This window comes from Eulemur rufifrons, chromosome 17 (genome assembly GCF_041146395.1).
Source record: "Eulemur rufifrons isolate Redbay chromosome 17, OSU_ERuf_1, whole genome shotgun sequence".
NCBI lineage: Eukaryota > Metazoa > Chordata > Mammalia > Primates > Lemuridae > Eulemur > Eulemur rufifrons.
In genome coordinates this window covers 50,661,345-50,675,647 of record NC_090999.1, presented here as the reverse complement: position 1 = coordinate 50,675,647, position 14,303 = coordinate 50,661,345, and the positions used below count along the sequence as shown (strand labels likewise).

The following is a 14,303-nucleotide window of genomic DNA, read 5'->3' as shown; positions in this document are numbered from 1 at the left end:
ACTTTGTTTAGTTGCATGCTAATATAATGTTTAATAACGGCTAGTTTAACAACTGACTCACAGAATTCCAGAAAATTAAACAGTTTTCACAAATTGCTATGAGCTGGCCCCAGCACGCGCTGCGTGGAGGCAGAGAGAGCAGTGACGAGGAGAATGCAGGGCAACCCGAGGTCACAGTGGCTTGAGTGAGGTGGCAATGGGGTGGAGAAGAGGGCAAGAGTGAGTCAAGAGCTGTTACGAGGACACAATCTTCAGAACTAAGTGGCTTCTAGGATGCAAGAGGCCCAGGAAAGCAAGGACGCTAACAGTGGGTCCCAGGCTCAGGGTGGGGCTGAGTGGACAGGGGTCCAATAGCCAAGGCAGGGATTATATTCCAGCAGGAGGAGATGTGGGGACAGATACCTGGCTTCTGCCTCGTCCATCCTTGTGACTTCCACTGGGCCAACATGCTGGGAGGCGAGTGATGCTCCCTGCATGGAGGGATCACTGCTCCGCACAGGCAGAGCCAGATGCTCAAAACCGATTCCTTAATGTGAACTGAATAATTCCTTCTGAGGAGTCAGCTACCAACTGTTGCATTGGAAAAAAGAAAATTTCCAGAGAGTGCTAACACCCATAAGCTAAATAAATAAATTAGCAAATAAGTAAAACTTTACCGAAGGTCAGTTCTAAGGTAATGTAAAAGTCTCTTGGGCTCACTGAGTACAAGTCTCCAGAGTGAGCAGAATCTTGCAATAGTCTGAATGACACAAATCATATATAAAAGTACAGCCTTTGGAATTTTGGTTAGGGTTAGGGGGAAAAATCCCTCCTCCCAAAGGTCAACATAATGGCCTCTCTTTAAATCCTAGTTGTTTTGGATGCATTAGAGACACAGATGAGATTCATTTCTAAGAAACAGCTCGGCTAGGTGTGTTTATCATTCTTACCAAACGTATCTTACATTTCCTAATCTAATTTTTCTCTACGTTTAGGACTCCAGCACTGAGGTGCAGCCGAGTGGGGCCTCCGCGCTGGATCAGCTTGTTACTGGCGAGCAGGCATTGATGGTTTCATGCAGAGGGAAACTTCACTTCCAGCGCGGACTGACTGCTCTCTGCCCTCTGTTTTTCCCTCCTCCACCTCCCACTTGTCCCGGCCATAGGCCAAGTGCCTTAAAACCATCTACTGATGGGGCACAGAGGACAGGATGAGAGAACAGGTAGAACCAACCCCATGGCTGTGCTGGGAAGACAACCCTGGCACTGCTGTCCCGCGGCCAGGAGGGACTGAGCTTCTCGGCCAGGGAAAAGGACACCTGTATCTGTACCGCTCAGCATCCTCCTCCCACTCCATGCTCAGTGCAGGTGCACTTGCCCAGAATGTTCTCAGTTTACCCTCCCCCTCACCAGCCAAGTCACGCCCACTCAGCTTCAGTTCTCTGGGGCTTCATGAAACCTGTCATGACCAGCTACGGCAGCCACCACCAACACCGGCGTGAAGCTGTCTCACCCACCTGAGAGCACACGACCCCCTGGCTGAATCCTCAGCGCCCCTGCCTGTCTCTCCTACTCCCTGCCGCGAGCGCCTGCTGGTCCCGTCCCCTCAGAGCCTCCCACGGTCCCTGACGCGCACCAGGCACTTCATCCACGTCCGCTCAGGGTCTGGCTGCCCAGAATGTGGTTTCTCAGGGCAAAAAAAAAAAAAAAAAAAATGTGGTTTTGCAATATCAGAGGCCTTTCTTGAAATAGCTTCTTGTAAATATGTACTAAAGCTAAATGGAAAAATGTGGACAACTTAGGGACTTTACCAAATATGTCAACAAATACTCTTGGGCACCTGCTGTGATGACGACACACACGTGCACACTCTGTATCATGGTAATAAACCAAGTACATAAGACACATTTCTAAATTTGACTGGCCACTTGCAGAGATAACTGAGGTTACGTTTTCAGTTGTCATAGCCTTTTTCTCCATTTTCATAAAAAGAAGCCACACTTGGATGTGTGCCTTGGAAGAGTGTGGCATATTCTTTGTAACACCATGTGAGACATATATTGGCTACGTACAGATCAAAACTCTACATAACATAAAAGTCTGGGACAAGATAGAAACTGTACCTTCAATTTCCTATGTCTTCCAAAGGTTATTATGGTTAAGGAATAAAAATTAGTTTTCAGAATAACCTGCTGAAGGCTCCTGGGCATACACAGCGAGGAGTACAAAGAGCCATAATCCACAGTCCCTTCCCCAAGGCAAGAACTGATCCCAAGCAAGATTAACGGTCTAATCCTGGGTGATACAGGTAAAAAGTGTCACTGTCACCTCTTTGGGGTGGCAGATTTGGAAGATTTTTTAGAGGAAGGAGAACTGAATTGAGTCCTAAAGGATAGAGAAGCAGCAAAAGGCCCATACCCTTTAAAAGCATGTAACAGATATTAAATACTGGGAATTTAGGGCAAACAGAAAACTTAATTTTATTACTTAGCAATGTGCAGAAACCAGCAAGCGATTCTCTGTGCCTCTCTCTCCTCATTCCCTCCCCGCACCAGCCACTCTCTTCTCTTGGTTTTGCTGAGAACGCTATGAGATGTCAGATGCTCTTGGTGTTAAGGACCCTATTTTGTCACAGGCTGGAGGACAAGGTCAAAGAAAGGAGAGGGGTGGGGGAGAGAGCTTGGCACGCACAGGGAGAGGCAAGGCCTGGGGCCGTGAGGGCTGAGGACATGCCCGAGTCTAGGCTGGGAAGTGGAACAGGCCACAAGGGCAGTGGGCAAAGACCCGCCGTGAAGATGGTCCACTGTACAGTCCTGTTGGAAAGGACAGAAATCGACCAGGGATGCTTGGTGGGGTGGCCCCAGAGGGGGCCACATTCCAGGACCCGCGTGGCTGGGGGAGAAGCCGGGAGCCTGGTGAGAACTGTGGGGCAGCCTCCTCCTCCCACACGCTGGTGAAGCCAGCCTGTGCCCTGGAGGAAAATCCCACCAGCTGTCAATTGGTGGCTTTGCTCTGTTCCCACAAAAGGAGAAGAGGTCATTCTGATTAGGGGAGGCTGGCCATCTCCTTTAACCAGCCATCTCAATCCATGGCTGAAGGGTTTCTAAAACGTGTGGTGTCTTTGAGAAAGAGCCTTCCCCACTCCGCTGCCCAGGCAGCGCAGAGCTGGGGGCATGTCTAACTGCCCACTTGCTCTCTCTGGCCGAGCATCCTGCTTCTGTTCACTTTTCTGAGGCTGCAAGGTCCCCCTGCCTGAGCAGGTGCAGCAGGGCCGGTGCTGGCGCTCCCCACTGTCCACTCAAGAGCTCTAGAAGGTGAGAGCGCACTTTTTGCAGCAGTTTGAGAATGACTGAAAGGTGCCCCACATCTCCCCAAAGACATTCCCCAAAGGTTTGCTTCAGTGCCCATCAGAAAGTCCTTCCCTAAGGGCAAAGGCTGTCCTAGGGGTCTGGGGAATGGTTACAGCATCATTCCCTGGAGGCGCAGAGAGTCTGGACTCGTTGGCAGAACCTGGACGATGTGCACAGCTCATTAGCATCCTCTATCGAGGTGAATCTGTGATAGGATTCGGCAGGGCAGGGTAAGTCCAGACTGCCCTGTCCAGTAAAAATACTGTGCGAGCCACACAGGCAAACCACATATGTCATTTAAAATTTTCTAGTAGGCACATTAGAAAGGGAAAAGAACAAGAGCTGAAGTCAGGTCAGGGTCCTAAACACTTCTTTTTCCCTACGAAAGGCCAACTCTTGGACCACGGTTGCAGATCCCTGAAATCCCACAGTTCAAGTCATGTATTTGGATTTGGGTTTTGACCCAGGGAAATGGCAACGGCCTCAGGAGCCCTAGGTCCTCACCTCTGCACCAGCACGAAGGGGTGGGGACAGCCTTTGAGACGGACGCGGGGGCTGGCATGAGGGCAAAGGGGTCCCCAGCAGCGTGTGTGCTGTGTGGACATGGGGTGCTTCCGGGGGTCTGGCCAGGCTGTTGCTGGTCTAAGAAGGGGAGACATCCGAGAAAGGGGATTGTCTTCGAGACATGGGGCTGGCAAACGTTTTCGGTACAGGGCCAGATGGGAGGTATCTGGGCTTTGCAGGCCACCTGGCTTCTGCCGCGGTCGTGTGAAAGCAGCCACAGGTGCTACACACGCAAGAGCACCCGTGTCTGGGTTTCAACAAAACCTTATTCACAGATTTGGCCTATAGGCTGTCGTTTGTTGCCCTCTGTCCTAGATGACACCTAAAAAATTCCAAGACAGCCTCCCTGAGTCCTGGGTTTTGTGCTTCTCCCCTGCCCGGTCCCCGCTTCCCCGGTGCTGCCTTCTGTGTGTGCTGTGTGCTGTGTGCTGTGTGCTGGTCTGCAGCCCCCAGGGCTTCTGGGGCAGATACGTCGTGTCCCCGGTGCCAGCACAGAGCAGCTGTTTAACACGTATCTGGGGAGAAAACATGTATGTGGTGCAGGAGGAGACGATGCTTACAGCAGACAAACCTCACCAAGCATTTCCAGCATCTTTGTAAAAAGCTACAGGGCTCACATATGAAAAGGGATCTTTGCTGATGACAAGCACTACCGGGAGACAGCAGCCTGGCTTACAATCTCATTCCTTGTTAAAATGCAAACCCATGGACCGATTTTGACGTCAGGGCTAAACCCCTGAAAGCAGCGCCACTGAAACTGCCTGCAGACAGGATCCCACTGCAGTTCGCTTCAGCCGCCTTCCACGAGAAGGAAAAACACTGGAGCTAGCCAGAGGTATAAAAATGCTTTGTTATTGGAAAATCTAAGTGTCTCTCTAGGGCTGTGCAGCATCATTAGGTGACGTCAATGGCTCAGGGTACCCGAGCTCTGCGTCTCTGCTCTTCTCAGAGCAGCAGTGAATTCATGGCACTGCAGGCATTTCTATTCAGAGCCCCAGAAAGAAGTGGCCCCTCGCTCCTGCACCCTGAAGTCCTGTGCTAAGGGCTTGCCTGCTCTCCCCGTGACGCAGGAAGAGCTACAGCTGGCAGGCGGCCAGGACTGAGACGTCCCACTTCTTTCAAGCTAGACAACAGCTCAAGGCCCTACTATGCACCAGGCAGCTGGGCACACAAAGAAAGGCACAGCCAGTGGCCCTGCCAGCAAAGAGAGGGCAGTTTAGCACACACATAGCTGTGACAATGGTGGGGGCTTTGGGGCCTTGAGCAGGGAGGTGGCACTAGTGCTTCTGGAGCGGGGCCATGAAGAACCGGTAGGATTTGGGCATGTGGGGCTGCAGGGAGACTGGTGACAGGGAGATTGGATTTCCCTTCACTTGGTGAGCAAGTAGGGAGGAGGAGGAGTGAGGCTGAGCTGGTGGGGGGAGTGTGTGCTCGATTCTGGACGTGAACTGTACTTGATTTCTGGCACGAGAATGAACGAGCCACGTGGACCTGTGCCCTCTACTGCGTGTCCACAGCCCAGAAATTCCGGTCTGCAATGCCTGGGTTCAGAATTTGTCTCTAGAGACACCGGGTTTTCCTGCCCCCCTCCCTCCGCCCGTGTCGCCACTCACACAGAACGCAGGCTGCCTCCTGGTGTGTTTCAACCGGGCTGCTGGAAGAATGTTCTTTCCTATGAAAGTCCATTCTCTCCTTTCCTAGAGGCCTCCAAGGACCTGCCTCCTGCAGGACTCTATGGTATTAACTGCAAACTTCCTGATTTCAGTTGAAATTCTCAGTGCTGAAGAAAGCATCTTACGGTGAACTCAATCTTATGAAAAAGCACCCGGACGTGGATCCCTTCAACGTCCTGAGACAACCGACAGAGAGGCCCTGGTGGGCTCGCTGCACTCACCCGTCACCCGTCCGGGGGCTCGCCTGATCTCTCCTCACCTGGCGCCTCCCAAGTCTCTGCCACCCTCCACTAAAATGGATTACGCCCCGGAAGCCCTTGAAATCCCTTAGAAACACTGTCCCTTCTTTAAAATCTTCATCAAAATCAAAGGTCATATTTTGAAAGTTTTCAAAAATAGACCATTGGTAATTATGTTTCTTGCATACCTTTTAATCAACAAGTTATAGAGCATGAAGTAAAACTACACACACTCCAGTAGTAAAGTATAAATAAAATAGAAAAAAATACATATACCAATGCTCTGTTATGAAACTACTTTCAAATGTTCTTGAATATAGCACTTACTGAAACTCTGTTACTTCAGAAGACAACATTCATATGTATTGTTTTGTATGATGCAATGGTAAAAAAATATCACAGGACTGACCTGGAATGATTCTTGCTTTTGATATGAATTTGTAAGGGTGAAATGCATAAAGGCATATATACTTCTCATTTAAGAAATGGAGATAGAAAAATAGAACATTTTTGAAGGAAGAATTTTATGTGCTCATAAAATATCTGAGTCTAGAGAGTTGTTCAGTCACAGCGAAAGCATAACTGATGTGCACTGCTAATAAAGTAATATAGGCTTGCAGGGAAATTAAAAAAAATATTTGTCAGAGAAGGCTCATTTTCCCATAAACTGCTTAATTGGCAACCACAATTTGATGGGGACAAAAGCAAGCAGAGAGCGCGGCAAGGCGGCAGAGAGCAGCACGGGGTGTGGCCAGGCTGACGGAGGGGACGCAGGAAGCTGAGTACTGTACCTGTTTATTATTGTCAGTGGTGCAGCACAGCTTCTTGAGAGAGACAAAATGCCTAATTTTCCTAATAACATAAATAATCAGTTATTAGTGAGTCAGATATGAGATGATTCAACAAATTAGCAAATGAAAGCATCAACAGACTCTTTTTAAAGCAACATGCCAGGGTCCATTCCAGGGCAGATTTAAAATTCAAGCAAAACCTGATCTACAGAAAACACACAGAGCCCACATGTGCCTTCAGAAACGGGGCCCCCCTTTCAACCCTAGCTGGCTCGGAAACACTTCCCTGTCGGGTATTTCGTTTCCTAACTCGCTCCTGAAGTTTGGCTCCTACATACCCTCAGTGACACGATAAAATGCTACTAGGAACAAATTAGTTTTAATTCTGCTGGCACTAATCATTTTATAGCTTATATAAAAAGCAAGAGACTCATTGGGGGCAATGATCACATTTCAATGGTTGGTATTTTGATGGTAAATATTACATGTTCTTTTATACTGTAATTTTCATAATGATGGCATTTGGGGGGCCAGAGAAAAATCCTGTTATTTCAAGACTACAGGTGTCTGAGCCCTGTGCAAAAATCGGCTCAAGGTGGATTTTTTTACCGAGAGTAAAGCCATGAAATCCAGAGAGTTATGTTAGACTTTATGCCCTGGAAGCCCTTTGGGTGCCCCGCCCCCAGCCCGAATCACTTTTCTCTGGAGGGCTCTGAAAAGAGGATAGAAAATACTGGTTATGCTTCGCTCAAATAGGAAGAGGTAAGATTTCCCTACTTTTAATAAGAATTGCCTCTGATAGCTCACTGCCTATAATTAGGGGGAAAATAGCACTGATAATGGTGTCTGGACAAAAGAACTTTCTCTCATCTGTAAAATCAGAAAGATCAGAAAAATGTATTCTGACAACAATTACCAGGCAATAGCCTGTCTTCTCTGCTGTGGCTGTCTAATGACTGTGGTCACACATACACACAAAGGGATTCTTAGCTTCGATTTCCTGAGAAGACGGTCTAAGGATGATGACAGAAACACCACGACAGCCACGGGCATTCTCTCCATCCCAGGGCTCTGTGCACGGCCCGCTGGCGGGGACAGCTGTATGAGGCCAGTACCGCTCAGAGGGACCACTGGGGCTCGCCACCCTCGGCCAGTGGCCTGTCAGCACCCCCACCACCCAGAGGGATGCAGAAAGGGGAGCACAAGTTCCAAAATGGCATGAAATACCATGCAGAAGTGAGCAATTTTGAAATTAATCAAACAAGTCAAATTGGAGGGCAAACAACCTACAAAATACATTGCCAACCTGATGGCACGCCTAGTTTTAGGAACGCAGATAGTCCTGAGGCGCTTCTGTTCCTCTTACCAGCTGGATAACCGCTGTCTTACCTCTTTCTAAAAGGTCATGCAACGTTATGTCCCTTATAAACTCTAACCATGAAACTGGTGTTGACCTTCAGGCTGGCTTCCAAAGGCTCATGAGTGATGTTTTGTTAGGGGATCCTGTTTGGCTGTGTAAACCTCTCACAAAATGTAACTGGGAGAAGGAAAAGGAATTGTATGTTTTCCCTACCTCTCCACAAAATAAATAGGCTTCTCTGGTAATCTGAGGCTTAGGGCAACAGTGCCTGGCCTGGAGAGAACCAGAGTGAGCTGGGCCTCAAGGAGGAGGAAAGGGTAGCTCCCTGTGGCCTGTGGGGCGACCTGGGCAGCCCTGGCTGGAGAGCATTTGTTGTCAGGACAGCAGGACAGCCTAGAAATGGAGCCCCTTCAGAGGGTACTGGGAACAATGGAACCGTGCACCATCAGGTGGAGCAGGCAGTTTGGAAACTGGGGCGATGTTTCATAAAAGACCACAGGCAGGAGACAAGAACAGAGAGAAACCAGTCTGGGGGTTGCTGGCCAGAAGAGGCGCCCTTGGAATACACTACAACACCACGTACAGCACCACCCTCTTGCATTTCTGCATCTGAGGCTTACGCTGGCATTTCAACACACACACCCAATGCCCACAAGGACCCTGAGGTTTCGTCTTCAGCTTAAAGAATTGAAGAGTTTGCTCTCACCCTCCTTGGCCAATCACTGGGGTGATCTTCACGTGCTGTTGGATGCTGTCCCCGGATTTCCGTCTGGCATAGTAAACCCCCTGCCACTCCTACATGGACAAAGAGAACTCTTAAAATCCTTCGGTCAAGGCTTGCAGCTGCTCCTACACACGTCTCAGCAGGCTTTCGTTACATGTCACAAAGCCCTGCTCTATCACACACCTGCGGTGATGCTGCCATGGCCACAGTGCATGAAGACAAGACCACACAATGTATCCTCCGCCAGGCTGTCTGTCCTGGGTTCCAGGACACTTGGGCAGTGGGTGGAATTTTGCTCTCAGCTCTATGGGTGCCACGACACCAGGTCATGGGATTGTCTGAGGTCTGTCTCAAAATCTTTACAACAACCTATGAGCTTGGTATTATCATTTTTAATTTACAGATGGGTAAACTGAAGCTCAGAGAGTCTAATTTGCCCGTGTTAGGAAGTGGAGGATCTCATTATAAATTTGTTGCTCTTTAATGCTCCCTGAACCCCGACATCTTTCTAACATCCTATGGGCCTCCCATCCAAGGCCTCCCTGAGGTTAGCCTGGCCCCTGGCAGTGGCCACAGATGAGGCCCAGGGGAGTGTGAAGAGCCTGCTGTCTCTGGACCCTGGGGACCCAGCTGGGATAGAGCCAGGTGACCTCACGGGGCAATCCTGGGGCACCTCCACCCTTCCTGGGAAGGATTGGTTCCATCAGAAACTGAGATTCTCTGCAGCCATTCCTTGTGCCCTCTCTCACATCATGTGGCTAACTGCTGTGCACACTGGGGTCACCAGAAGTGTGACCATATTCTTTTGGCAATTTTTTTTGAAGTAGTATATAGCATCTTGTTTCCTTTTGAGTCTCACTGCCCCAGTGTTTAAAAAATTTTGGGCCATCCTCTATAATCCAAATTTATTTTACGCCTATAAAATGGCCCCTCTGTTAAATGATCTAACTCGTTCACATCAGCGAAGGGCAGATGAAAGAGATACTATGCGAGGAAGCATTCCGAATGCTTAAAAGAAAATGCACACAGGTAGTTCCAGCTATGAGAACCACTGCTCCTCTAGAGGTGAGGGCTTGGGAGAAAATTCCTACTATACTTCCACCACTGCCTTCTTAACAGAAAAGGAGAACTGGCAAAAAAAACTGGGGCTACCTGTAAATACTGATATTAAATACGTTTAGTCCCCCAAACACTGGATAAACTGAAAAAACATAACAGCTCTCTGGGCAGAACTCTGCTCAAAGATAGGCTCAAGACCGCAGCAACGACAGGTGGGCTATATTCATGCAAAGGATGAAATGTCCTTACATGAAAATCATCAGATTTGGTATCATCATGATATGCACCAGATTGACTTGAGATCCAAAATTAACTCAAACATTAACTCATTTTGCAAACACAGTAGATCTTTCACTTAACTACAACATTGTTAAAGAAGCCAATCTTAAGGATGGGACATGAAAACTCACAGAAGAAAATGCACCGGGGAGGGGGCTGTGATTGGTGTTGCCGGCTCAACCCACCTTTCCCTTCTTGATGCATGTATTGATGGTGTCGAGAAGGTCTGCCCGGTTCTTATCGCTTTTGGGCAGCTCGGCGAGTTCTTTCCCCAGGAGCTCACCTTTGTGGTAGCCCATCATCCTTTCGAAGGCTGGGTTGACATACTGTTAATGGGAGGTGGGTAGAGATCAGTGCGGAGACACAAGGCGGGATTCACAAAACGTCTGTGCGCCCCGTAGGAACACTTGCCGGAACACAGAGGAACATCAAACACGAAGTTCCCCGGGCAGAGGCTCTCTAACGCTGCTGCTGGCTGGTCCCCTCGGGCCACCAACCCCCTCCTGGAGTGGCTGCCTTCCTCCTGAGCAGCAACCAAAAGAAACCGTTCGGCAGCCCTCATCTAGCGGTACCAGCCCCGGGGAGCTCACCCACCACCGCTGTCCCCGGAGTAAGGGAAAACTTGGAAACAAACAGAAGTAAAACTAAATCATCATTCAATTCAATAGGCTGTGGCTTATATTAGTCACATCTCTCTCTATAAGTCAGAAATTGCATCTCTCGGGTCTCCTTCCAATTGCCACTATCTATTAATCAATGCTATGGTTTGGGGCCCCTTCTGGTCGCATCAGAGCAATAAATTCAGTTAAATGGCTTGGGCAGGAGGAGCCCTTTCAGTGCTGGGCGCAGGACAGGCATGGAGAGAGGCTCCACCACACGTGCCGGGGCCAGCAGACTCAGAGGTTTCCTTCCAATGCTCTGCCCGGGGTCCTGGAGTTTAGAGCTATTACCTTAGCTGACTCCCCGCTCCTGTTCCGCCCCCCAATTTCCTTTCAAAGAACACAGTCACCAGATGGGGAGCCGAGTGCAGGGCGGCAAGCGAGGAAGAACGTGGGGAAAATGTGAGCATACTGCATCTGGGTCATGGATTTCTTTGGGCATAATTTACATTCATCTGCTGCTTCAGAGATGTCCTTACCAACTGCAGTCACTCTTGCTCTGGACTGTGATGACAACAGTCATGAATTGGGTGACGCAGGGACACTTGGGGAGCTGTTCCCTTGGAGACATAGCCTCTATTAACACGATTAACCCCATGAGTTGAAGGGGTTGGGAGGATGCTCTGGCCATTGGCCTTTTGGAGGTGGCTGAAAAGGAGGGGGCTGTGACATTGACTTTATGGATCTTCAGACACCCTCCCAGCCCCATCACTGACGTGGCAGTCAGTGCCCTCCCCAGGCAGGGTGGGCATCACTTACACAGTGGCCCCCGTTCACCAGGCCAGCCCCACGCTCCCTGGCCCAGCCCCGCAGGCTGCTGAGCCGTCTGCACATTTCTCTCATCTCTGGGCCTTTCTCATACGCTCTCGCTGTGTAGAATGTCCTTCCCCACCCCTCTGCCTCGACATCTCCAATTTATCACTCTCCTCTTCCAGGAAGCCTTCCTTGACCTCCTCCCTCCACCCCCCACGCAGTCTGAGTTGGTGCCACTCCTCAGAGCTGCCACTGACTCCTGTGCAGACTTCTAGGGACTTACTACACTGAATTTAAATTTTTGTCTCTCTCTCTCTCTCTCTCCCATTAGACATTAAAATCCTCAAGGGCAAAGCCCATTTGGGATTTACCTTTGGATACTTTGTGCTGTTTAATAGCTATCTTATGGATGAATAGAAAATATTAGAGAATGTATTGCTTTCATTATTTGTTGTCTATACTCTCATCCCTTTTCCTAAGTGTTCATTCTGCCTTGCCCATTAGGCTGTAAATATGGGTAGAAGTTATGGCCCTTCTTTCATGCCAGGGTTCCCATAACCTCATAATATAGCATGTACTCCAGGACGTGGACTCTGGAGCCAAGGTGGTCAAGTTCAAATCTTAGCTCTGCCAAGTACTAGCTATATAACCATGGACAAATTACTTAACTTCCCTGGTCTTCAGTTTCCTTGTCTGCAAAATGAGTACAATAGTAATCTGTGATTCATGGGACTGTTTTAAGAAATAAATGAGTATGTATAAAATGCTGAGAGTTGGGCCTGGCACATGTAAGTACCATGTAAGTGTTTTAAAGCAAACTATCTGTCTATATAGATAGATAGTTTAGATAGATGGAGGCATAGAGGGAGGGAAGGAGAGAAGGAAAGAGAGAGGGATGGAGAGAGAGACAGACAGACAGAGAGAGAGAGAGGGAGAGATTGTTTCTAAATTTTAAGTGCTGCTACCTGACCTCTGAAAATCTGAACTCATGAAGAGGCACTAACTATTCAGCTGGAAGGCCCTGAGGATGCCGGCACAAGTAAGAACATGTGTGGAAACATCCCATCCATGATGACCCATCCTCAACATCTACAGCACGAAGGTAATTTTAGTAACCCCTTTCCATATAACATCCTCTATTTGACTTCTTTCTCCTCCCTCCTCTCTTTTTAATTTTACATGACAGTTTGCTGGTACATTTTTAAAAGGAGCAGGAAGAGGTTCCCTAAGAAAAAAAAACCTGTAAAGTTTTATTTCAGAACCCAAGTTTCCCTTTCAATGCGGCGACCTCCCAGCTTCCCTTCCTCTCCCCCTTACAGCCGCCTACTGGCCTCACACCCTGTTTCATACCACAATGCGACACCATCGCTGTATTACCTCTCCCAGGGACACAGGTTTTCCAACCACCAAATGCTAACTGTAGAACGAGGAACTCAGTGCCCCATTTGAGGGGGCTTCTGTTAGCTCACAGGTGGAGGGCAGGGAGCTCCTCCTCCTCAGCACTGAAACCACAACCCAGCTGCCCACCATAAGGCAGGCGGTGCACGGCACACATGCTTCAGGAACAGAGGTGATTGCTCGAGCCTGGGTGTAAGTGGGGAGATGAGGGCTCTGCGCTTGGTCTGTAACAGAAACACGTCTGGCTCTCTCTGCGGTCCGGGAGGCAGGCCTGTGGGCAGGTGGGCCGGCGACAGCCAGCCGCATGAGCAAGGCTTCAGATCCATCTCAAGGGGCAGCCAGAAAAACACATTCTAAAAACACAGCCAAACAGGAAACCCGGTAGAAAGGCTTTGAAGACATGGCTGCATATTTTGGTTCCAATACTTATTACTGGGGCTTCCCTTGGCTAAGTTCCATGACCTTGCCGGGCCTCAGTTCCTTCATCTGCACCACAGGGCGGTTATGGCCCTTTTGCAGCCTCACGGAGTGGAAATGAGGTAACCTAACAAAAGTGCCGACGACATGGCCCAGGCGTGGTGGGCTACTGAGGTCACTGATCTGGTCTGAGAGCAGGGTGCACCGAAGGCGGGGGGCACGTTCAGAGAAGACAAACGTGGGGCTTCTGCCGTGGGGCTCGCTGTGCTGCCCGTCTTCGGTGCTGTACTGACGACAGCGGTGCTCCTCACACCCCACGTCACCCCACAAACCAACCGCAGGCAGGCCAGCACCCGCTAGTGCAAAGTCTACATTTCAGAGTATTTTTAAAATACAGACATCTTACTTTCCAACAACTACAATAAGAACACCCATTTCAACAAAGGTTTGTCTACTATACACATTTCCTTAAGAAAATGACATTGATATAAAAGTGCTTTATAATTAGAATACCAATCGCAGGCAAATAAACGAGTTATCTTGGAAAATATTCTGTTCCCTTAAGCATTTACTCAAAAATTCTGATTTACTTCTGTGTAAAGACTGTCTTTACAGATGGTCCAAATAATTTACCCCATCTCTGTCAAAGAAGTCACAGGTTATCATCTGAAGTAATAATTTTTTATTCGTTATTGTAAGTCTATCAGTGTTCTTTGCACGGTTTGATTTCCCCTTCTCCTTAAGAAAATGTGCTGATATGAGACTTATGGAAAAGTACTTCAAAAAAGTGTGGCTCAAACTTGACAGGTTCTATCTGATGTCTAATGATATAAAGTGTTTTTCCTTTCATACCTGAATCACGTGGTCATCACTTGTTATTTCTATGGCTTCATGACAGTGGTCTAATGCTGTAAACACGGAATTACAGGCCCTGAAAGTTGCAAAACACTGATGTTAGTTTTTCTATAAAAACCATTCTCATTTCACCTGTTAATGTTTAACACAGTAAACAGATACAAGATTCATTAAAACTATGTACTTTTTGTTACTGCTATGGTC

At 48.6% G+C, this 14,303-nt stretch overlaps 1 protein-coding gene across 19 annotated transcripts in view; it reads right to left on the bottom strand.

Annotated features, from left to right (window-relative positions):
- Positions 1-14,303, bottom strand: part of PDE8B (phosphodiesterase 8B) — a 223,765-nt gene that overhangs the window by 47,919 nt on the left and 161,543 nt on the right. For 10 of the 19 annotated variants that reach the window (XM_069492718.1, XM_069492723.1, XM_069492719.1 and 7 more), the window contains 4 exons: positions 14,097-14,175; positions 10,203-10,343; positions 8,662-8,750; positions 6,596-6,656 (listed from right to left, as the gene is read on the bottom strand). In XM_069492718.1, the coding sequence (XP_069348819.1) occupies positions 6,596-6,656; positions 8,662-8,750; positions 10,203-10,343; positions 14,097-14,175 (370 nt within the window). The remainder of the gene's footprint in view (positions 1-6,595; positions 6,657-8,661; positions 8,751-10,202; positions 10,344-14,096; positions 14,176-14,303) is intronic. The other 9 variants (XM_069492724.1, XM_069492725.1, XM_069492716.1 and 6 more) reach the window with 4 other exon arrangements.